General features: G+C 41.3%; 1 protein-coding gene across 1 annotated transcript in view; it reads left to right on the top strand.

Annotated features, from left to right (window-relative positions):
- The first annotated feature begins 17887 nt into the window (after positions 1-17887).
- pdzrn4 (PDZ domain containing ring finger 4) overlaps positions 17888-25436 on the top strand; it is a 34110-nt gene continuing 26561 nt past the window's right edge. The window contains exon 1 of the mRNA XM_034131457.1: positions 17888-18198. Coding sequence (XP_033987348.1) covers positions 18130-18198 — 69 coding nt within the window. The 5' untranslated portion in view covers positions 17888-18129. The remainder of the gene's footprint in view (positions 18199-25436) is intronic.

The raw sequence follows: 25436 nt of genomic DNA, 5'->3' as shown, positions 1-25436 counted from the left end.
TGAGCTGGCTTACTGGTGTGGTTTCCTGGTTGCTGCGTGGGGTCGGCGAGACACAGCGAAACCCAGCCCGAAACCAGCCCGAGCACACACACACACACACCCGCAGCCTGGCTGTGAGTCTGTGTGTGTGCTCACACAAAGACTCACAGCCTCGCCGCGTCCCGCCGCCTCAGGCTGAGAAATCCGCACGTAACGTAACGGCTCCGCGGATTGGTCCATTTGGGTATGGTTACGTCACCATACCCAGGAAGAAAAAAATGGAAAATGAAAAATCTCCAACGAGGCGTTCTGGGGCAGCATAGACAGGTATTTTCTGTGTTAGAGTTTTACTCGCTACAGGGTGTACTTTGAGGGTTTTTGACTCTGCAGAGCGTTTACATGCAGAGAAAGCTACATAACACACAAGGGGGCGGGTAATAACCGGAAAAGCATGTCATGGGACCTTTAAGTCAACGCTGTAATAGTTTCCTGAAAATGGATGAATGAATAATACTGAAAATGCCTGCAAATTTAAAAGGAAGTGATGGAAAAGTAATGGCTAGGGAAGCAAATAGACCTGACCGTAAAAGAGGTGTGTTAATGTCACTGAATATTCTGCCATTAAGACCTACTATAAACCCTGCTATGACTACGTTTGGCCTGATTGGATGCTGGGGTCTTTAAGAGAGCTCTGCACTTTATTTATCCCACATGTTTTAAAAGCTTTGAGTGGTCTTGGTTGCCTCTGCAGCACTTGAAGGCACTCATGATGCTGTGAACCCAGACCAAGCTGACATTATCATAAAACCATCATGAACCACACAAACATCAGATACTTAGGAATGTGGTTTCAACAGTTTTGTCTGTATGCTTTCAACTTTTTAAAACTTTTATTTTTGTAATTAGCTGCATCATATTGCTTGCACAGGTATTGCTACATTTTCTCCCTAATCTGTGTTAAATCGCATAAAAAAAGCATTATAATCCAGATCAGTTAAAAAGCAATTTCTCCCAGCGGTAATATTTGGTAATATCTGTGGGTAAGGGCAAAGATGAATCGCAGCGAGTTCAAATATTATTTTACACGTGTATACTCTAGTACAGCTGCACTACGAAAATGCAATACCACATATTTCTGGATGTGTTACAGCAATGTACTACTAAAAGAAATGGGGTAAAATGTGTTGCATAAAAAAAAGGTGGATTTGTCGAATTTGAATCAAATGTACTCAACAAAAAGTCCACAATGTTAATTAATAATACCTGTAATATAAATTGAAATTAGATCGGTGAGAGGCATCATTATAAATATTATGATTTAGTTTCTACAATCTGGTTTCAAATCCCCTATATCATCATCTGTATTTCCCCTTTCTCCATAACTGGTCAAAGTTTCCTTAACATGACGTTTTTTTTTCAACCAATCCCTATTTTTCTTCATGGCGTAAGCTCTTTTGTGCTTAGTTACTATTAGAAAGAGGCCCTTGGTCAGTTGGTTTTCACAGAAATTCGCAGAAAAGAGATGGAGAATCAAAGGTTGAGTGGTGCCTTTTGAACTCTGACACGTTACTGACCTTGTGTCATCTCAGATCTATTAAACAAGCTCCCCTCTCATGAGATTAAGCCTCTTAACCATTTTTGATCTTTTTGACCGGAGAGGACCCCCACTGGGACACGGGGTGACCGGAACATGCCCTTATGCTCCCTTTTGATGAATTGACCATTGAAGGTCAACAATGAAGAAAGTGATTCTTGGTGGCCACAGAGTTGATGATTAAAGTGAGAAATCTGAAAACTACCATGTTCCAACAACTCACATGATGTGATGCATCTTTTTCTCCGGTCTCCGGTCTTTCATATTGATTTATGAAGTCCGACTTAACACTCAAGAAGTGTAACCAAAGTAAAGGCCTTGCAGAAAACTATTTTTCTTTCAAATGGTTGTTTTTGTCAAAGGTACTTTCAGACAGAACACAAATATTTCGTATAGAAAGGTGGCGTAATTAAATTTCTCGAACAGGGTCAATTTTACCAAGGCCTCAGAGTCCAAACCAAGATCCAAAACGTTACCTTGAAAAAAGGCAGCACATAACAGATGACCTCACAATGAAAGCCCTAGAAATAATTTACGCTGAACAAAAGTTTACCAGAAGGTGCTCAAGTTTTTTGCAGAAACGTTAGCAAGCAAATATTCTACTCTTGTGTAATTCGGTACAAACATTTTCTTCTCCAGTTTCCATTACCAAAGAGCACATTTTTGTCCATAATATTTGTACCAGTTCCCCCTGGAGAAGGCTAAAAGACAGTGCTTGTTGTGCTTGTACATTGCGTTTTGAGGCACAATCCAATCAAATGTCAATTTTCCTGAGTTCTAATGCTAGTTACATGTGTTATCAATTGTGTTTAAGTTTATGACACAAACCCCTGATAAGATGACAAAAGGAGTTTCCTCAGACACTGTCTTTGTTCAGGTTACTATCACTCCTTTACCCTTACTCTCAGTACACCCCCATGGATCCTATTCGCTTTTCCGTTCCATCAATATGACACAATTTGTCATGTTTGTGGACAGAGAAGAACTCTGTTTCTGTGGAGGCAGCAGAAGAAGAAGTGTGTTGATTCACACACACACACACACACAGGTACTACTAACGTCATTACAGCATGGCTCCACCATATGAGGCTATTTCATTGACAGATCTTTGCTCAGCGCTCCTCTGTCATCAGCTCTGTCATATTGCATGGTTGCTATGACAACCACGGCATGATGTCAAGTCGAGCGAGGGAGAAAACAAATAAGAGCCTATTGTGCCAAGCCCCCTTGCAGTACTATTTCCAAACGAGGTTGATTTGATTAGAATAAATGACACGTAGGTGACTTAATTTATGAATACAGTATGTGACAAGTACAATCATATCAGAGACGCTTAGACCTCTTTAACAAGCAGTTAAATTGCTTTGAAAAGATTTTGACAGCATTATGACGCACACCGCTGGTATGTAGGATACCAATAAAAACCTTCACTTTGACCTTCTGCGCTTTTTCACTGTCCAGGTCGGCTGTAAAAAGAATGGCTTCATATTGGATCATAAACAACTGACAAGGCTGAGGTTGTATTAGAAAAACAGGAGGTTTTATAAGGTGGAAAGAGAGCCGTAAACATCAGCGTGTAAATGGTCTTGCAGCTCTGCCCTTGTGAGTGTCAAGGCATATAGACCCCATGCTGTTTAAATCATTCCACAACAATACAATACCTCAGTTTATTAATAAAATCAGCTACATTGAAATGAATTAAGGACAATTATTTGTGTCTGATTTATAAATGATACCTGTGTATTTGAGCTGTTGACCAATAGTTCATGTTGACTGATGTTTGAGTGCATCAAGCTGCTGTCGCATGATAAGCGGTATAACTGCTTTGTGCTAGCTGTGCAGATGTTTTCCTATACCTAGCTGGGAGTCTCGCCCTTGGCGTAGCGAAAGCTTGACATTTCAAATGAGCGCTGCACTCAGATCTCAAATGATGTCAACTTCGTCCTTGTTCTCTGGATGCAAGACCAGTGAGATGACAACTGTATGAGATGTATCCAGAAACAACACAATCAATGAAGTTATAGAAACAAAAGCAACAATCCACCTTCACTGCAAGGCTCTGCGCCATACCTTGCAGCTAGCAAAGCGATCATTTACATTAAATTGAAGGCAGCTTCAGAGAGCCAGAAACTATATGATGGAAGAAATTGTTATTTATTAGTAGTTCTGCAGCCACCATTTTTATTTTAACCTCCTCTGTTTGAGTCACATACAAGCGATCCGTTTGCTAGCTTATTATTAGCATGCTTGTTTAAGCTTTAATCTCTTTGCCTACTCCAATAACCTTTTTCTTGAGTGAATGGCAACGGTAAACAAAATATACAGTAGGGGTGAGTAAATACTAGACCCTAACCCTGAGCTCAGGCCCAGCTAGCTCGGAGTTAGCACAAACTAGCTAGCCTATCACAAACTAATCAATGCTGTATATCACCATTATTTTTTGAATAATGCTTTGCTGAAACCCAAAAGTAATATTGACCGCACTTGTGAGATTTCAGACTTTCTTTCAGAGTTTTAAATTGAGAGAAACCAGTTTGGTGAGTTTTAAGGGCCAGGAAATTAATGTGGAAGATCCTCATTGAGCTACAAAATTGTGTGTCTGGTTTGCTATACCCAGTAGCCTAGTAAAAAGGGGTCCTCCGCTATCCTCATTAGCATCGTAAAGACTGAGGCCATCTGATCCCTGCTTCCCTTTGACCTCTGGGGTCATAACTGAGCTGGTGTCGGAGCTTTGTGCCTTCTGTGTTCAGGCTGCTTTGAACCATGTAGCTGTGTATAATCTGAGAAATAATTTGAATGTCAATGCTAAACAGATGGTTAGTGTTAAAAAGGTTGTGTTTCTTACAGAAGACAGACCTTGCTAATTCGATCATATAATATAATAAGTCTTTGTTTGAATTTGAATATGAATACTTCCTGTAGTTGTACAATATGAAATTTGGAAGGTTCAACTTAGAATTAAACCTTTACAAAATGACAAAACTAACACAAGCATGTACTGTAAGTGAAACTCTTAATATCACTGTTCAAGTTGGTAATTTTAGGCTTTTGAAGATCAGAATTATTTCTTTTTACACTTAAATACAAAGCATTGCAGAAGGAAATACAATTGGACTGTAATGGGCCATCTTCTCCTCGTAAAGCAATTTTTTCCCTCCGTTGAATGGCCATCGTGGGGACAGTTAATTCTTTTATTGGTCACTTTTGGCGAAGATTGGGACCAGCAGGGTGCTCGGCACGCCCAGTCAATCAAGCAATCAATCACATTTATTTGTGTGTCTATCTTTTTTAAGACAGAATATCTGGCAATATTCTGAGCAACAGCAACAGGGACAATTTGTCAACCCAGATGCCCTGTGGCTCTTCAGTAGATGTAACACATAAAATAAAAAGCACTGTGGGATTGATCGGGTAACAGATCGGTGAAATGCACGGCTGCTTGCATTTGTAAATCTGGTGGTTTTTAATACACTCATGTTGCAGCAACAACCTGGACTATTTGTTTGGTTTTATTTGAAAGGCTTTATTCACCAATAACACCCCCTTACCATCCAAAGATACAATTAATTGTACAGCTCATTCAATAATTTGTTCAACTCCTTAACCTTAACTGCTTTACAAATAATTTATAAAGTATATTTTTGTAATCATGTCCTTCTAATTTCCTTTCATGCCGAAATGTATTATATATTTTGAGAGACATTTTTCCTCATATTGCTCTTATAACGAACAATACCGTTGATGTGAATGAGAAAGAGCAATGGTTCAATTTTTCAATGAAAGCTACAATCCTTATAGACAAACGAAGCAAAGGCATTTCCCATAATTGACATTTCTCAAATACCACTTCAAAACAAACAGTATGTAGCATTTTAAAAGCCTTATACATCTTGTCAGTCCTATATTGCTCCACATTTGTAGAAAGAATGGTACGTTTATATTGATGCTGCACGTCCAAATACATTGATGTAGTAAAATGGCTGCTATGTCAACATAAACAATGCACATCACTCGGGATAAGCCCCTCTGTGATTAAAGAACTCACCCAATGATTGGTTCAAGTAGACATGTATGTCTGCGTAACAGTAATGCCCTGCTGACCTGCTGTATAGATTTGCCCAATATAGATCTGTGTTTCTTGGGATTTTCCAAATGACTGTATGTTCTACAATCTGCACTTTATTGAGCATATTGACTGTAAGGCCAACCGCTGCCAGTTAGACAGCAACAGAGGGGCCCTAATCAATACCGTGCGCTTATTCACTGCATGGGTTTGGGGCCCCTGTTGTTATGGACAACTGTGCGCACTTGAAGCATTCAAATGTAAACCCAATGTGGGCTCCTCCTGCCTTGTAAAGGAATTGACGCCAACAAAACATTTGTGTGTATGATTACAAGAACATATTGGAAAAGGGATAAAAATGGAAGAAAACTCTTAAGGTTAATGTGTTTGTGTACAATGACAACACGTGTTTTTTAAATGCTTTTTTTTGGCATCCAGATGGAGCTATTGTTCCCAATGCTTTTCTGCAAGGACCACACCTCAGGTTGGCACATTGACACAAGAAGCATCGTAAAATACAGACATAAGGTGGATCAGGGAGACAATGGACACTTCTTTATCTTCCTGGCAGGCTTGTCCTCAGTTAGAAATACACAGGAAAAGGGGCCACTAGCAGCTGGAACCAGGAAGTGAGACGCCATGCAACATTTCGGGCCCCACTTCGAGCTCAGTGGCGTATGACTAATCTTGTGTCCTCTTATCAAACGCTCCGTCTCTTACCAAACGCTCCGTCTCTTACACTGCTTTATCACCCTGTGTGGGGGTCCAGATTAAGGCCACATTAATTCACAACAGGGAAGCCCTTTTAAACCCAGCCGGTGCACTGATAAAAATCGATGGCTTTGCTCCACCAAGGGAGGATGTAGATTCGAAAGACGGCAAAGAATAAGAGTGGCAGGCAGAAAGGGAGTGAGGAATTTGGAAAAAGGAAACTAGTGCCTCCCAGTTGTTGAAAAAAATATGAACACATCAAGATAATCACCGCAATTGCACCTATTGAATTCCATACATTTCTACACAACAAATAAATGTAAGGTTGATTCGTAAAACTGAGTAAAGAAAGAGGTTAGATGTCTAGACAATACATCAGCCGGAAAATGGTGTTTTTGTTCTATAAAGTGTAAAAAGGGTCTTTTCAAAACCACACAGAGCCAGTCATACAGATCAAAAGAGCCTCAGATGGGCAAGACTTCCAATATAACACAAATAACTGAAAGAGAAAAAGAATAAGAATGAATGTGTGAGGAAACCATTAGAGATCGTATTTTAGATTCATCTCCCATGCTAGAGGTTTATGGATGGCAATGTCAATCAGTCCGACGGCGGGTCCATCACTTTGGTCCAGACTGAAATATCTTAACAACTATTGGATGGATTGCTGGATTCTGTTCAGCTATCCATGCTGCCCACATGATAAATCCTAATGACTTTGGTGATCCACGGATTTTTCCTCGAGCACCATCATGTAGTTGACATTTGTGTTTTTTCGGGAAAATGTCGCAAAACAACCATTGGATGGATTGCCATGACATTTGGTAAAGACACTTATTTCCCCCTCATGACGAATTGGAATAACTTTGATGACCCCCCTGAAGTTTAAGCTAATTCCATCATTTGTTCAAAATATGTTATGGGGTTGATGCCCAAATATGTGCAACATAAACATTAACTTTACTTTGGGTTAAATGTTAGAGTGCTATCTCCTTAAAGGGGACCTATCATGCAAAATGCACTTTTGTACGTCTTTTATACATGAATATGTGTCCCCGGTGTTCCAGGGAACTCACCAAGTGTCAGAAAACACAACCCTCTCTATTTTCCTCCATACCCAAATCTCTAAAAAAGGGGCTGCAACGGATCTGATAAAAACTGATCCAGATTTGAACACTGTCCTGACGTCAGGACGGTGGCGCTACGGCTATTGGGCCAACTCCACCAATCAGGAGGAGACAGCCACAGCCATTGCCGTTTGAAAGCGCTGGAGACGCTGTAGTACACATGCCAGGCCTGTAGATGGTGCTGTTCTCACTGAATCTGCCCAGAGCTAGAAATGGTCAAATTGAGCAAAATGAGGCATGGCTAAAATGCATGATCTGTTTGGTATTTTGAAAAAAAAAAAAGTATAAATATGCCTTATATAGGTATGGTCCTACACTATATTATTCAAATATAGCATGATTGGTCCACTTTAAGCTAAGATGGTTAACATTGTATGTATACCTGCTCAACATTAGCAACATGTACGCTTTGTCATTTCCTTTGAAAAATCACTTTATCATCCTTTGTAACCCTGTATATGCTGTTTGAAAGAATTGTGTAGGATAATACTTGGTAGTGTGATCTGCTATGTCTCACAATTTTCAAGAAAGAAAGAAATGCCAAGCCTAGGGACATGACAGTGACTGCCAAAGTTTCCCCCTTTTGTGTTTTTAGAAACAACGTGCAGATACAATACAATACCAAACCCATGGCTGAATGATTGCAGCACATATTGTATACTTGTTGCATTGTGGTATTTTTACTCTCCACATCCCAATAACACAATATATGCATGCTAGCCCAAGCATGAGGCCATTTTGTATTCATCAAGTCGAGGAATGACTTGCCCTTGTGCTTTTCGGTCTGCCTTTGAAGTTTTAGATTAAGTCTGTGTATGGAAGTGTCTGCATTTGTGTGTGTGTGTGTGTGTGTGTGTGTGTGTGTGTGTGTGTGTGTGTGTGTGTGTGTGTGTGTGTGTGTGTGTGTGTGTGTGTGTGTGTGTGTGTGTGTGTGTGTGTGTGTGTGTGTGTGTGTGTGTGTGTGTGTGTGTGTGTGTGTGTGTGTGTGTGTGTGTGTGTGTGTGTGTGTCCGTGTCCGTGGAGGAGGCTGGCCTTGTGCCCCCTTGTAATCCTGTTAGGCACCTGGACAATGGAGGAACAGCTGGCTTGGCCTTCCTGCGCTCTGCATTGAGTGAAGGATAGGAGGATGTGCACAGCATTCAAATTGAACTTAAAAAAGAACACACATCTATTGGTCTATCCTCTGTTCCTGTCTATCTGTTTTATCTATCGTCCTCCCTCCCTTGCGTTGCTAGTAATGCTTTCTTAGCTCCGGTTCTCCATCTCTTCTTATGGTTCAATACTGGCACAGATGTTGTAGAAAGATTAAGAGGCCCACTTGTGCCATTAGTCCAGCAGCAGGACCTGGGAGCAGCAGGGGAAGACTTCTCTAATCAGTTTTATTGGAGCTATGCTATTGGGTTAACACATCAGGGTCAGGCCCATAGCCCACTAACACTCCTGTGTGAATGTGTATGTGAGCCTACAGGTAGTAAATGTATATTTACACCCTAAATCTATAGTAAAAATTGTAATGTCTATATCGCGCTTAATAGTTTCTTTGTTTTTATGAAAGGAGAGATCCAAGCTGTTACAAAACAAAGACAAAACCCCAAAACTATGACTCAAACGAAGGCAGGTGCAAAACTCTTTACTTGTAGAAAAAAGTGACTTGTCTCTATAACTCTTAATATTTTCTTAAGCTGTTACAACTCAAGGACAAAACCCAAAGAACTATGACTCAAACAAAGGCGGGTCCAAAAAACGAACTCTTTATTTACAAAAAAGTAGAGCAAAGATACAAAGTCGGTAAAACAAAGTGTAGGGCTATAGGCAAAATCAGACAGGGGATAAAACAGGCGTAGTTCAAACACAGATACTATCGGACTGAGATACAAAAAAAGCTGGAAAGCAAGTGCACATGGCACAAAGAAAAATCTGGAAGCAGACAGGTGAGTGTGCACCGGTATATATACCAGGCAGGGTTTCCGTTAGCCGGTAATTACCGGTTTTTAGCTGGTAATATTTATAAAAAAACGGTAAATTCAAAACCTGCTGGTCAAAATCAGAAATCAGCTGCTGAGTCTGACCGAGACACGCAGCTCTGCATGATCACCTGAAGCCCCGCCCACTGTTTAGCGAGCTGCATGAGAGGGGAGGCAGATGGGAGTGGCCTGGTCCGACATGACAGCAGAGTTGGAAAAGAACACATACAAACTAAATACAAATCGATATATAAGAAGGCAAACTCAACTGTTTTCTCATTGACATGGCACTGATTACATTCTGGCTTATTTATTTAGCTTAAGAATGCTAAAATGTGCCATTTGCTAATAAGTGATTGTTTTTTCTTTTTTTTACCTAATGATGTTGCTATATAAAATGGGAGTTGCCCACCTATATTCAAACTAAGGAGGTCATGTATGTCTGTATTCAATGTCAGTCATTACAATAATTTAATAGACATTAGATGTGGAAAAGATATCAACCTTATGGTCGTAGTCATGATCCAGAAAAAAAGTCACCAAACTAGGGTTCATTTTCTAGGAATCGTGGATCTAGAGAACATTTTTATGTAATAAGAGGTAACGATTTCACTTCATAACTTTAAGCTTTCACTGCCAGTGGCACTAAAGGAACCTCAAGGAGATACAATTCAGGATTTATCATTGTTTTGTGTACAAATGTGATGTTTATCAATCAAATAATGGTTGCAAATGTTTCAGTCAGTGTTGGACAGACTGAGCCACGCCAAAAACCATTTCAAGGCACCAACCAGTTGAGATAAAATGTGGTTTTACGATCATTTGGTCAGAGTAACTGTTACTTTATTCAAGAAGTAAATGCTTCCACTGGAACAAAGGACTTCCATGCTTCGCAGCTCACATTTGAAATGCATTCTAGCTGCTGTCAAAGAAAAAAAGCTGTGGTGGGAAATCTGAACCTGTGTCTCAGTGCCTGAGGACAACTTCACCCTTATGGGCTACTTGACCCTTTTGAGACAACTTGGTGTGAGGTCAGCTGGTCAGACGCCAGTTTGGCTGCTTGCTTATTGAGTAAAGAGACGATCAGGGTCTCATATTCCCCCCGGTCATGCTGCACTGTGGTGGTTAAGTTGTTGTATATTGAATAGTGAGCAAGGAAGGGGGAAACACAGCCTCAGGGTATGTGATTCGAGAAGTGTTGCCATTTGTTTTTCTAAATAGCCTTGTTCAATGGAGCAACGGCAACGAATGTGTTAGCGACTGATTCAACAGTGATAGGACTCGTTTTAATGGCCGACACGGTTCATCTGTTGCCAAGCTCTTAGCGGTTTCATTATCACACACTGTCCGTCGGTGTCTAAGTGTGTGTGTGTGTGTGTGTGTGTGTGTGTGTGTGTGTGTGTGTGTGTGTGTGTGTGTGTGTGTGTGTGTGTGTGTGTGTGTGTGTGTGTGTGTGTGTGTGTGTGTGTGTGTGTGTGTGTGTGTGTGTGTGTGTGTGTGTGTGTGTGTGTGTGTGTGTGTGTGTGTGTGTGTGTGTGTGTGTGTGTGTGTCTCGCCTCGCCTGGCAGCACAAAGGGGACATAACTAAGATGGGGCATTAAACATATTGTTTCTACAACAACTCACTGAATTATTTTGCTTAACTGGCACAAATTATGAACAAAAGGTCCCTGTGTGATTTGTTGAATGGATCCCAGATTTCTCTTTTCTTTTACATTGGTTGTCTTTTGTTTCTTACTCTGCTCATTATTTGCTAATTAAATGAGTGAAGTCACTCAGGCGCCTTTCTTTTTACCGAGTCAGTCATTTTGCTTCAACAATCGGGATCAGGAGACAATGAGTGGAGGAGACAGTCATTATGAGGATTGGATCTGAACGCTGGCCTCCTGCAAAGTAATTAGACAGTAATGAATAGTTACAATGTAATTACGAGAACAAAAAAACAGCAAAGGACGCCGCTTTTCAATTACCATCACGTACCATAATTTCCCCTCGGCCTTTAGCTCTGTGCTGTAAGTAGCACTCTAATCGTGTTTTTACCTAGATGAATGGTTCAGAGTGTTAAATAATGTATGCGTTATGGCTATTGAGAGCCGTGTGTGGGTCGCCCTCAGGCTCTTCTCACGCCATTGGCTTTGAGACGCCCAGCTGTCTGGCATCAGAAATGCTGCTGTTTAGTATTGATCTTTCCATAAACGGCGGGATATCTAAAAGTCACGGTGGAAGCAAACTTTATCTCCACAGGTGATTGAAATTGATTGAATCCTTTACAAGAGCCACTTTGTATGAGCAAGGAAACTGGAAATTGGACTACACAATTGGACTGTAGTTCTTGTGCATGCAAATGGTGTGCAAAGGCTAAGATCCCAAAGTTCCCTCCAGAGGGAGTTTCATTTCCAAACACTCCCCAAAACACCTCCATTGGACTCCTTTGTTTACTTTCATAACATCATGACATCACTATGTAGCACTCACGCTTCTATTGGCTAGCGCTCCAACACATTTTACGTGATATGCTAAGGAGCGGGACATTGATTGACCAATCACAACAGAGGCGGCCAGCTAACCAATCCGAGATGTTCTTAATGCGTTATTTCAGACATAATCTACTGCTGTTTTGAACATCAACAGCTTAGCACAACATTATCATAAATGGTAAGGGCACTCAAATCATCGTAGAACCAATATTTTGGATTCCTGTATGTGCTTCTAGCCTGAGATAATGTTGTGTTGTGTCTGGGATGTTTCCCTTAATGTGCTTCAAGGGAAAATGTTTGCGCTAGGAACTTATTTTAGAGCAGTTTGTTGGTATTCTGCAGGGTAGGGCAGAACAAATACGTGATCATTGTTCCTGATTAGATCTGCTCTCTCAGCCAATGACGCACCGCTCCCTCTGTCGTCATAGATACTGTGGCCTTTGAACATGTCGGGGAGCTGTAATCACCTGCTGTACCTATAAATCTTTTTATGGAATATTCTTTTTCAAAGTTTAAACTCTTATTGGTTTTCTGTAGGTTCAACACTGAAATGGTTCAGAGTTTATCTAACAAGTTTTCTACAGAGAAAAACGTTCAGACCGGCCAATTTTCTTTCAATCACAGCCATATAGGACATTATGCTAATGTGGCGTCTCAGACTTCCTTTGAAGTGCAACACTTTCTCCCAGCAGCAAGCTATTTTTGGTTAACCTTTGAGTGACTGGCAGATCACAGTGACATACTTTAGCATAGAATATGAAATGACCAGCAGTAAAGTTTTTTGAACCCACCTCAGCCATGCGTACCCTAACGTTAACTACATGTTAAAAAATGTATTGAACATGCAAAACCTACAAGTACGACCAAGGGTGTAACTTTGGTTTGAGAAGTGGGGGGGACACAAAACAGGGGTCCTCCGCAATGAAACATTTTCTCAATTTAATTCCATTTCCTGCCTTTCTACAAATATATTAGGGACTATAGTGTTAACAAATCCAAGAAAAATGTGTAGTGTATATAATGAGTGTGCACACTTATCTAGTATCCTATCCATGTGAACCTGTTTTATTTGAGATGACCTTACCTCCTGTTGGGGGGTCCGGGGGCATGCACCCCCGGGAAGATTTTTGTCTTTAAATTGAAGTTGAATGCATCAATCTGGTGCACTTTGAGGGCAACATTAAGAGATGTATGGATACAGCTCTCAACACTCAAATGAAACAGAACTGTATATATTTCAATAATCAAAAAACCATTATAATATGCTTACAAGCAATAACACATATTTGATAAACTCCTCTCTATATCTTTATCTTACCTAGTCTGCATTCTTTCTTTTTATTTATGCATATTTGACTAATCACTCCCCTTTCAAACTGTGTTTTTTATTTTTGTACTGACCTATAGTACACATTGGAAGGATTTCTTAACTTATTTTATATACAACTAATATTACTTAGATGGAAATATTTGTTTACATAGATGACCAAACCGTTTGAGACCCACTGAGATAACTTAGACTACAGTTTACAATCTAATCCCTCAGAGAGTCCTTTAGCTCACTGAGCGGACGTGATCTCTCTCAGTCCCCCAGGAGAGAGCTCTCCCTCTCCTTACTGTTGAAACAGTTTATAATCTACGTTAGCTCCGAGCTAGCACCAGATGCTAACAACAACCCACGTAACTCTCTCAGTCTCTCTCTCTGTCCCTCTCTCTCTATTTCTCTCTCTCTCTCTCAGTCTCTCAAAGTCCGACAGGAAAGAACTCTCCCTCTCCTTATTGTTGAAACAGCTACTAATCTCCGTTAGCTCCGAGCTAGCACCAAATGCTAACAACAACCCCCGTAACTCTCTCTTTCTATCTCTCTCTCACAAAATGCGCTCGTGCCACACACACAGACGCTCCTCCGTGACGAGGACACCGCTTGCGTAAAAAATAAACACATTTGAAAAGTGGGGGGACACAAACGGGATTTTGAAAAGTGGGGGGGACATGACATGTCCCCCCTGTCCCCAGTGGAAATTACGCCCATGAGTACGACACTGCTGCTGCATTGCCAGTCCAGTTGTCAGACATCAAAGACGATGAAGCGCATTTTGTCTGTGCAATGTCCTTCGTATAACTTCTGATATGTCCAGTTTACACATGGCATTCAAAAAGAGTGATGAAATAGAGAGAAATTGTAGAGGTGATGAATGATATTAACAATAAAAAGGTTGGTGAAAGGCCATAAATGCCTTCAATAATGACGTCACCTCCCGTAGAACATTGTGCATCCAAGATTTTCTTTCAGTGAGAAGTGGAGTAGTACAGTTTTCACATTTTTGTTGACTCTAGACACAGAATAAGCTCTCTGTGTCAGCAGTAAATATGAGTTTATGGATGATCACAGTGGCAGTAAAACCAGAGTCTTATAGAATTGCTAATCCCATACTCAGACTGCACACATCCACACTGGTAAACAGTGAGAGAGACTGATGGAAATAGAACGAAAGGAAATAAAAGAAATGCAAAAACCCTAAAGATCGTCAGGGCAGTGATGTCATCCTCGAGAAGTCACCTTCAAGGGGTCGTGGGGGAAAACGCTGACCTCATCAGAGATGGACAAGGGTGGTCGGAGTGAAAGGGTTAAGTGTTATCTGGGGGGCTGTATCTGGATCTGCTCTGACGCCCTTGGCTGAACCGCTATGGTCCTTGTACCTGCATGACTGGTGATAAGGAGGATGACACATCTGCACGGTCGCTCGTAGTCTTAGCAGTGACGGCTATTCGTCATGCAGACAGGGTGTATGCCTCTTGGGTGGAAGTTAACATAGTTTATGATCTTTGTTGTGAAAAAATAGACTTATGATTAATACTTTAGAGTTTAGAAAGGCAAGGCAAGGCAAGTTTATTTATATTGCACCTTTCAACACAAGGCAATTCAAAGTGCTTTACAGAAATGAAAGACATTAAGAAAATGGCATTTAAAAACAGTCATTAAAAAGCAAAGATAATAAAATAAACATTAAAAGAAAAAATACATGAATAAAAGTTATAGTGCAGTTTAAGTTATGAATAGTTAAATTAAAAGCGGTGTGTGGCGCAGTGGGTTGTGCGTTGGTGTTCGGATCAGGGGGGCACAGGTTCAAACCCCACTGCAGTCAGCATGTCGTTGTGTCCCTGAGACACTTCACCCCAAATTGCTCCTGTGGGGATTGCCCACAGTATTGAGTATGTAAGTCGCTTTGGATAAAAGCGTCTAACAAGTGACATGTAATGTAAAAGCAGCGGCAAAAAGAAAAGTCTTCAGCCTAGAAAGACAGTATAATAGATAGAAAGATTTCTTGTTTCCCATTGTAAGGCTTGAAGCAAGGTCCACTTATTGTCATTCTGCAACAAAGGTGTTGAACAATGAAATACAGTTGTAGCTTATTCCATTTATGCTACAGAGAAAAAGTCCCGGTGGTGCAATTTGAGTTTCCGTCAGGAGTAATGTGCAGCAGCGAATGAATAATGGTGAATTCTCTAAGCGCAGATAATGTGACTGGCATCTTTAACATTAAAAATTCAACATCAATGACACATTGTCCATTAATTTTTAAGTTTGAGCACCAAGTGTCATTGATACTCATTCAACCTCACTTCCAACCGGAGTCCTGCTCTCTGCCATGTGGTCCACGCGTCAAGTGCAGAAGCTTGATCAGGAACGCCACGTTGGAAGCAGGTCTCTGTAAAGATGTGATCTCCAATCTGCCATTGCTGGGCTAACCCTATGTTAAGTAGCCATGTGCTTTCGTGTTATCGGCTGAATCTGTATTTATTGATTAGATCACATTACTCTGATGATAGTGTTCAAGACAGCCTATATGTCTGAACTCGATCCTTAGAGTAATGTTATGGAGCCTTCTCTTCAATATTTTTCCACATAACGAGCATTTTGCGCTGCTCTTTTCCAATGTGGAAGCAGAATGTGTGAAAGCATACAGCAGGATGTGGGGTGTGTCTCTGGACATCTCTAGACTGGAATAGCGGGGCCAAGTATGTGAACTCGCCTCGCAGGTGCACACGCCAGGACAGAGTACATCTGACTCGAGACAAAACTTGCTCGAGTTCGAGTCCAAGTCGGAGCGTCAATGTCCAAGTCGAGTCCGTGTCATCGTGGGTGAAAAATGTACGAGTCCGAGTCAGAGTCATCGTGGGCTAAAAATTCACGAGTCCGAGTCATCGTGCGCGAGAATTCACGAGTCCGAGTCGAGTCCGCGTCAATCAGTGCGCGAGTCCGAGTCGAGTCGCGAGTCCGAGTCGAGTCGCGAGTCCCGAAAATCGGCACTTGAGTCCGAGTCCAGGACTCGAGTACTCCATCTCTGACCCTAACCCTAACTCATGAAATATGCCCATGTGGGGATTGTCTCATGGTATTCTGCACCTCATCAATACCCATGCTTCCTTCTCTGATGTGAATGAGAGTATCTCTGTCAAATGCCATATTTGCTTCAGTAACAAAGACAAAAGACAACTAAAACAGAAATAGAGGTGGAGTATGTTGGAGTTGATAGGTCGGAAAAAACATAAACATTTTACCCGTTGTTTTTGTCCCGTTGAAACAAAGAGTCAACTGATTTCAACTCACAATAGTAATTGAGTCTAACGAATCAAACGCACTTATCTTATGACAAACCATGATCTTTTATTAAACCAAGCCGATGTTTTATAGAGCTATGTGTCTTGATTTAATTACAATGCGTTTCCAATGCTATTGTTTGTAGGTTTGTTAAATAGGGAATACACTATATTTGATCAATGACTGCAGGCTATAGGCTAAAGGGCTATGAAATATGATAACGCATCTCCAAAAACTGCAATTTTCTTTATTGTCATTCAAACACTGCCATAGAAAACACCAACCTGAAGACTCTACTGTATGTCCACAAATATCAATTTGACTTAAAACGTCAGTATTAGATCGAAACCTAAAATTAAGTGCATAACCATGATAACGATAATTGAAATTGGAAAAACTGCTATCTGGCAAGAATGACGTTTCTGTCCAAACACATTTGTTGTGGCAAATCAGCATAACTGATAATGTGACAGCGCTGTATTACCAACACTGCTCTCTCAATCCATCTTAACGGCATCACATCTTCTTCTCTCTGCTCTTCCTTCACTCCCTCCTCTGCTCCCTCACCCCTGTGGAGAGAGGCCAGTTGGGCTGGAAGCTAATTTGAAGCCAATCAATACGGGTCTGTGTTCCTTCCTGTTTGTGTCAGCGCAGTCCGGTGCCCTTGTCTCCCTGCCGGCAGAGAGGGAGAGGGAGCATCTGTTTGGTGACTGTCACTCTCTGACTGTAAATCCATGGCGGCCACTAATCACTACCCACTTTAACAAGCATTGTACTGAGTGCAAAAGTCTATCTGATTGAATCTAAATGAGATTGATTGCCATGCCAAATCCAGTTGTCAAATGTGGGTGCAGACAAATAGCCATCTCAGTAACTTCATTACCTGCAGGGATGGCATTTTAGGTCCTTTTTTTGTATTGAATTTCTTGCATTGGAATGGTTTGAATTGTGTATACACAAACAGATGCACCCACACACACAGATCCACAAACACACATGGCCTTTCTCTTCGCTTGCAAGCAACAACACTGATGTTCAGATAGTAAACCTGGCCAAGATAAGACAAGTCCCCTCCTTCTTCCTCCATCCCCTTTTTTCCTAAACAGCCAATGAAAACAGTGTGTATTCATGAGCCGGAGTAGGATGAGGCAAGTGTAGGCAGCCTGCCACAGGAGGAGGTGTGTCTCCATGAGCCAAAAGTGTGTGTGTACCAGCGTGAGCTCACATTGAGAGAAGAGGTGGTGGAGAAGAGAAGGGTGTATGTAGGCATGCAAGTGAGAATCAAGGGAAGGAGTGACAGGCAAGAGGGAAAGAGAAGCCAGGTGCTTTTTACTCATCTTACCACTGATACACTCCCCACAAACACACACACACACACTGAAGGAACTCTACCAGAGCAGTGAGCTGATACACGTGGGTGTGTGTCAGGGTGTGTGTGTGTGTGCTCGGAGGCAACAGAGGGGATCTCTGAGGATACACGGATGAGAAAGAGGAGTGGGGGAAGCCAAGGAAGAGGAGCCCGAGTGTGTTTCGCCCCGGGGGGAAGCTCACACACACCGCAGACAGCACACACGCCAGCGGGCACTCTGCACTGTTTCCCTGACAACTAGAATGGGCTGCAATTTGTGCACCTTGCAGAAACGGGAGGAACACTACAAACTGCTGTATGAGATTGCACAGGTAAGTGAGACTTAAGGAGGAGGTTTGGTGAGGGTGATGATGGGAATTATCACAGTGATAAACTTAACACCAGAGGCAATGATGGTGATGATTGCAGGAGTGATTTCCCCCAAGGAGAGGGAAAAAAGTGAGACAAAATAAGAGGAACAAAGTCATTTTTAGAAGGGCGAGGGAAAAAGGGAAATGAGAGAAATGTGAAAAAATGAGTTACTTCCAAGCTGCCACGCGGAGAGCCAGTGTGTGTGTATTCCTTTCTCCATCAAAGTGAGTGGAGCTAGTTATTTCTCCTCAGCAGCAGCAGATGTGAGAACAAGTTCAGCTCTTTTCCCTGCTCTGGCTCCAGGGGAATTCATCACATCTCCTCTTGCCTGTGACTGTCTAAAAGCAACACAGTAGAAAGAGCGACCAGCAAATCCATTCTGCTTTGATGTCTGTCAGAACTGGACTTGTTTTTGCCAAAAAATAAAATCAACTACTTCACATTTTGTGCTGTATGACAACAATATACAAGCAGAAAGGAATACATATGTTTTCCCTGACACTCTTGCTGTCACTTCTCACATTGTCGTGATAAGCAGCAAAAGACTGTGAATGTATAACTTGTCATCTTGTACTGGGCTTGTCTGGAATGTGTTGATTAGATAGGAAGTGCCAAGTGTGACTGAAAAAGAGTCATTCCCAATGTGCCGGTTATTTTATCATTAGAAGAAAAAGTGTTTGTTCCCCCTGATTGCTTTTTGAAAACTGTCCGTGCTATTTGAAGAGGTTTCGTCTGTTAATGTCACTTTACATTTAAATACAGAGGGAGATACATGTGAAGTGTTGGTACATATTTTTACAGCAGTGTTTGGAGCTGATAGTGGAGGAACACGTGCTCTTGGTTTTCTCTGTTATTGAAGTACAGTATTTGTGAATACGACGCCAAGATTCATTCATCATTTAGTACCTTACATGGTTACAGACAGCAGGGAAACTGGACACGGTATAATGAGTTCTCTTGTTCGTTAGTTTGGTAATGTAAAATATGCACTTGTGGGAAATAAACTCATACTGTTTGCAATAATGATGACAGTATGGTTTCTTCTTTAAGAAATACATTATCACGACCCCACACCTCCATCGCTGCTGCACGCTGCTTTCATGAACGTTACTCACAGCACCAGAGTCTCAAGCTCATTACGCTCTCTAACTAAATGGCCCATGCTTTAATGAGATGGAGGATGTCTGTGCTGGGTGGAGTGCGAGAAAATTAACCATGTCAGTTAAAGGAAACCCTAGGAGGTCACGCTCCTTTAATACCGTTGATGTAAATTGAAAAACCTGGCTAGAACAAAGGGATAAGTATAGAAACAATTAGGTGCCTATTTAAAGACCTATAAAAAGTGTATGACTGATAAAATTACAACGATGAATAATCGTGTTTGACATTTTGGGCAATACATTTGCATTCTTTCCTTTGTTAACGAATCTAAAGCAAGCAGCCGCTTAGCTTAGCTTAGCACAATAAATGCTAGCCTAGCTTACTCCAAATGTTACAAACTTCGCCTAGCAGCATGTCCAAAGTACATCATCTTGCTTTTGAAACTAATACCAAATCAATGTTTAACAATGACCACTTTTTAGCTGTTTAGCTCTTAAACGTTTTCAGTCCTCTATGCTAAAGTAGCTAGGTGTTAGCGGCAGAACAATGTTCTCTTTTTAAGCTTGGAATCTAGACTTACATGTAGAGTAAGTACTCTAAATGTATATGTTATATTTAGTTGGACTGAACTAGACTTGACATATGGGGAGGTGTGTGGCGCAGTGGATAGAGCCTTGGTGTTGGGATCAGGGAGTCAGGGGGTCACAGGTTCAAACCCCACTGCAGTCAGCATGTCGTTGTGTCCCTGAGACACATCACCCCGAATTGCTCCTGTGGGGATTGTCCACAGTATTGAGTATGTAAGTTGCTTTGGATAAAAGCATCTAACAAGTAACATGTAAGGTAATATGGCAGAAAAAGATCTAATACTGTATATTTCAAGCACCTATTTAGTCAATTATTAATTGGTATAACATCAAGCAAGGTGGTTTTAAGGAGAACATACAAAACATAATGGTTTCTTCCTATTTTTGTATCACACTGTAGGTAAAGCACTGTGGCAGATGTCCAAAAATACTCATCTTTGTGTGTGTAGGGGTTTGTATTACTCATGTAGAGGGGATCCAATCTGTTTTGACTGTCTGTTTCCTTTAAGAAACTAAATGAAAGTGTCCATACTGTAAATCACTACATTTTTGGGCGAAACCCTGGTTTAGTTTGGGTAGGTTAGCATGCAAGCACTCTGTCTGCTGTTAAACACACTGCTGTGTGCATGTGACAGTTGGCGAACTCCTACGGTTCTCATTACCATGTGTGAGAGGAAGAAATAGAAAGAAAAGAGAGCGCACCAGGCAATAAGTGTGTCAGTGTGACTCTGTCCTGAAACTTGAGGCGGAGGGGATTCAGCAAATCCAGAGAGACTCTTCAACCATCCCTCTGTCTCATGTCTCTTTTATAAACCCAGACTCATTTCTTCTCCTATCCTTTTTCATACTTTCTCCTTCTCTATAACCTTCATTAGTCTTCCTCCCGCTCTGGCGCTCTCCCTCTCAGCAATCTGTTTCTCCTCTCTTTGATTTTATTCTGGCGCACACACAACCCTACAGACTCTAAAAGTGTTTTTGTACTGTTGTACTTCCAACAGTGCTACACACTAGGACACCACCTGCTCATTAAACCAGTGGAAAAGCAAAGGATGCTGATATACTGATATACTGTAGCTAAAGCAGGGATAGAACAGGTGCATAGTGGCACTTTCTGGAGCTTTTGGACAAACTGTTGGAATAATTATTTTTTGTTTATTCTAGAAACAGTACTTGATGTGATGCGAGCTCTCTTGTTTATTGTTTAATGAATTCTGACCATGGGTGTTTCTAAAGCCTAGACAAATGTGAGAATAACAGTTTGATATTGTTTGCATAGGAAGGGTGAGAATTGTGTAAAGAGGCAGAGAAAACTTCTGAGGGTCCAAGCAGGCCAGGGAAGATCACAGAAAAAGCAGGTTAACAGATGGTGTTAAAGGTGATTGTTTCACCACCAGCTCTCGGGTTCAGTGACACTCGAAAACAGCCTGGTTGATCAGAAAAAGTCCCAAAAAATCCAACTGGGTTCAATAGCTTGATCAGTCTTCCCTCTTTCTCTTTCTGCAATTGAGCAGATCTGATTTTCCTCTACAGCTCAAAGGTGTGACTCATTGTCTTGATTAGCTTCCTCCAGCTCTCAGGTGTGGCTCGTTTAGCCACTCTGAGCCCTTAACGGTGGGGTAGGTAAGTTTGAGAAACCGGCTCGAGATACACTTTTTGTTATATTCCATGGAATGCTCTTAACATCCCGATAGCAATGAATATCTTAAGTGCTTTGACAAAAAATCCATAGAAAAATGTCATCTGTGGAAGCCGTGGTACTGTAAAAAGCACGACCAATCATTTTAGCCGGCCCGGCTAAAATCACTGGATGGCCTACCTGCCTGTCAGCCTTCCATCTGTGCACAAACTTATCTCGTGCCCTCATTGGTCATGTGCGCGTTCGTGTGTGTTGGAGGAGGGGCTCTGTAAGGAAGTGGCAGATTTTTTCCGGCTGTGTATTTTCAAATTCTAGCGCACTCGAGCTGGTTTCTCCAAAATTACCTACCCCACCTTTAAGATCAGGGAAGGAATATTGCTGTATTTTCTTTATTTTTTGTTTTATTATCCCCTGTCCTGCTACAAACTCAGTTCAACTCCCAGCTCTGATTTCCTGACTTCATCTTGACTATATCACCAAGCTTCTCTAACCAAACATTTTGAAAATAAATGCAGGTGTGACGAGGCATTAAGGGTGATTTCGTTATTTTAAAAACCACAATACAGCTTCTATGGTACGGACATGCTATTTTGGACATATGTTAATGAGTTCCCCCTCAAAATGAATATATGTTTGGAACAGACATGTCCAGCGAGCATCATGGTCCATTTGTAAAACTAATAGAGCATTTCAGAGGCCAATTCCAGTGTTGAGCCTGCAGGCCTGCCTCAGTTTCTCCAACTCTACAGTGGCTATCTCTGTTCACACAGCTGCACATTCTGACAGGACCGCTGGCTGCCCGACCCCTGCTGCCCAGCGGCTGCTGAGAGATTTATGACTCTTGTCGTACAATTTACATTCAACATTTCATTTGTGATGTTGTGTGTGTGTGTGTGTCTGTTCACACTTGCACCGCGGGGGGTTTATTCTGGCTGCAGAAATTGTCATTACATGTATTTTGCTTGTGGCTGTGTCAAATTGTCCCACGGCCTCTGTCCTACAGAGCCTCAGTGGACACTATAGTGTTTTGTCCTTTTAGTTGTACCAAAGTCAGCCCTATTGTATCACACAATAAAACAAAAGCCACTTTTAGAGTACTTCTCTATGTATAAACCTCTCCTTCATTTCTGCTACTGTAAATATTAATGTAGTGTTCCTGATTCAAATATTTGAAACTAAACATAGCAATTAAGTTAGATCTGGTTCATTTCATAGTGTGGCTTCAGCTATTGGATGTTGGTTTAAATATTTCATAGAATCTTTTTTTTATAATACTTTATAATTCATTATATCAAACCCTTTATTAATGTATAACCAGCAATCTTCCAACTTTTGCACGTTTTCATTGTTACTGGGAATCTAATTTTACAACCCATGCACAAGGAATTCATAATAAACGGGTGAATGAGCATATTGATCTTCATTAAAAAGACAAAACATGCATGCATTTCATATGTACCACATTTACAAGGATATTACTTTTAGTCTGATTTTTTCACCCTTATTGTTAATAAGATATGGTTGTGACCCAGGCAGAAACAGGGTGTGGGTCTGTCCTCCGGAGACAGATGCTGTGCCACATGTCCAGCCTGGTAGACAGCATGGAGGGGGCTAGACAGTCACCTCTACATCCCACCTCCTATGGTGGCCAGAGAGAGCCACACAGAGCAGGGGAAGCTGCAGTCAGACCCTCACAGCCGTCACCTCCATATGGCCACCGGTCCTAGACCGCAACTACATCCAGAGAGGGATGTGGAATGCATTGGTGATCAGAATCAGAAACAGGTTTATTACCAGGTAGGTTTACACGTACCAGGAATTTGACTTGGTGTCGTGATGCGTACATAAAAGTAAAACAATAATTTAAAACACAGGTAGAGAACTAGAAAATATTAAAAATAATAAAAAATGTAGTCAAATATAACAGTGTTTACATTGCAATGGAATAAGAAGGAATAAAATACCGGTTACTTTGGAAAAACACTCGTTCCTATGTAAATGACATTACAATACAATTTACCTGTATTCCTGACAATAGGTGTTAAAGTTTAGTTTCTCTCAAATGATGTTTGTAGTTAAACATGTGGTTGATGTTGTAAATTGAATAAAAACAACACTACTTAGTTATGTTAAGTAAAGTTGGTTTAAAATAGGTACGTGTGTTACCTTACTACGAGCATAAATCAGAATAAGTGAACAGGACACAAGAAGTGGTCCACCATCAATGATAACGAATGTATTTCTGCGTCCAACCTTATCTACAAATCCCTCTGAAAGACTATGCTATTTATTTTTTGGAACTTCATCATTGTTTTCATCAGGATGGCCTGAGATGTGTATAGCAGCTAAGGAAGTGGTTATGGAAACATCTCCAAAGTGCTCTGCAAAATATGATAAGATCCATAAATGAGAAGCAGGACAGAAGTCTGGGATGTTGATGAACATAATCTGCTGCTCCCAGATTTCTCAATTATGTTTTTGGTTTCTAAAATTGGCTTCAAATGACAATCAGGGTATGAAGGGAGGTGCTATTACCTGATTCATAAGCTGCTCACTTATCAGATTCACAACACTGGTCTCCTTCTCTCTCTCTCTGCTGAGATTTTGAGCTGTTTCCGAAAGTAAAGAATAAAGTGACCTTTCCATTTTTCGGCCCGAGCTTGTCTTCCTGTCTGTGACGGTCAGTGAGGTTGACCTTTCCACCTGTGATTGTAATTCCCCTTGACAAGTCTCTCTTCTTTCATACACTGGTGCTTGGATTGTGTGATTTTGAGTGGCAGTTTTGTAGTGCCTGTCAGAAAATGGAACATACTTCTCATAACTTACATCTTCACTCTCATTTGATTTATGTGATCTGTCTTGTTTCATATAAATCAACCACAAAAAAGAAAAAACTATCACACTTTCACAGCTTAGAGTTACTAAATTATAAACTTTAAGTAATAATTTCCCCCCTGTAAAATGTTAGTGTTATGCAAATGAACCCGAGCTGTTGAACTAAGATCATCTGGTGTCTTCCATCATGGTTATAGTTGCACGTTGGAGCGCAGCATGGCACATGATTCATAGGTGCATATGCCCCTGTTTGTGATCGGCCAAAATTGGAAACAGGAAATAGGTGACAGGTTAATGCAATAGTTAAAACCTTTGTGTAGTTGTGTGTGTATGCTGGCTATAAGAAATATGGAAACCATTGGTAACGTTATTTGATCTTACTGTAAATGAATTGTTCCATGTGTGTGTGATTCCTTGCAGTGGGTGACTTCTGTAAATTGATGTCCACACCACTTTCTTGCTGAATGCATGTGTGGGGTTGGGGTGTGGGTGGTGAATCACCAAGTCAAGAAAAAAAAAAAAACGGTCCGGCGTGTAGCGGGGAGCAGCAACAATCGCCGTTTCGCTCCACCAGCCAACGATCTCCCCCTGCGTTGGCTCTGATAAGCCCAGGATGAAAGCCCTTTCTGTGGGCAGAGTGACACTCCTCACCCCTCCTCCTGTCTCCCACTAGCATGATGCATGTACACACAACTACATGGCATTGTCCAGTGGCAGATATGGCTATTTGCACACCCTGTGTACATTCATATAGCACACAGAAGGAACATCTCACAGGGTCTGTCCATTTATCAGCTTTACGGCGTGTTTTTCTATTTTACGAGTGTGTAAAAATGTCATTCAAGCTCTCAGCGCCTGACAAGAGGACTTATCAGTTGTTATCAGCCTCTAGCTGATTAACATACTCACCAACCGGCCAAGTGGCCTGGCCAAGATGATAGGAGGTAGGGACAGAGAGAAGGGTGGGGGAAAATGGAAAGGTAGATGAGGGGAAAAGGTGTCACAAAGAAAGAAAATAATGGGAAGATTGTGCCGTAGT

This window comes from Trematomus bernacchii, unplaced genomic scaffold (assembly GCF_902827165.1).
Source record: "Trematomus bernacchii unplaced genomic scaffold, fTreBer1.1, whole genome shotgun sequence".
In the NCBI taxonomy this organism is placed as follows: Eukaryota; Metazoa; Chordata; class Actinopteri; order Perciformes; family Nototheniidae; genus Trematomus; species Trematomus bernacchii.
This window is presented reverse-complemented; position numbering and strand designations above follow the sequence as displayed.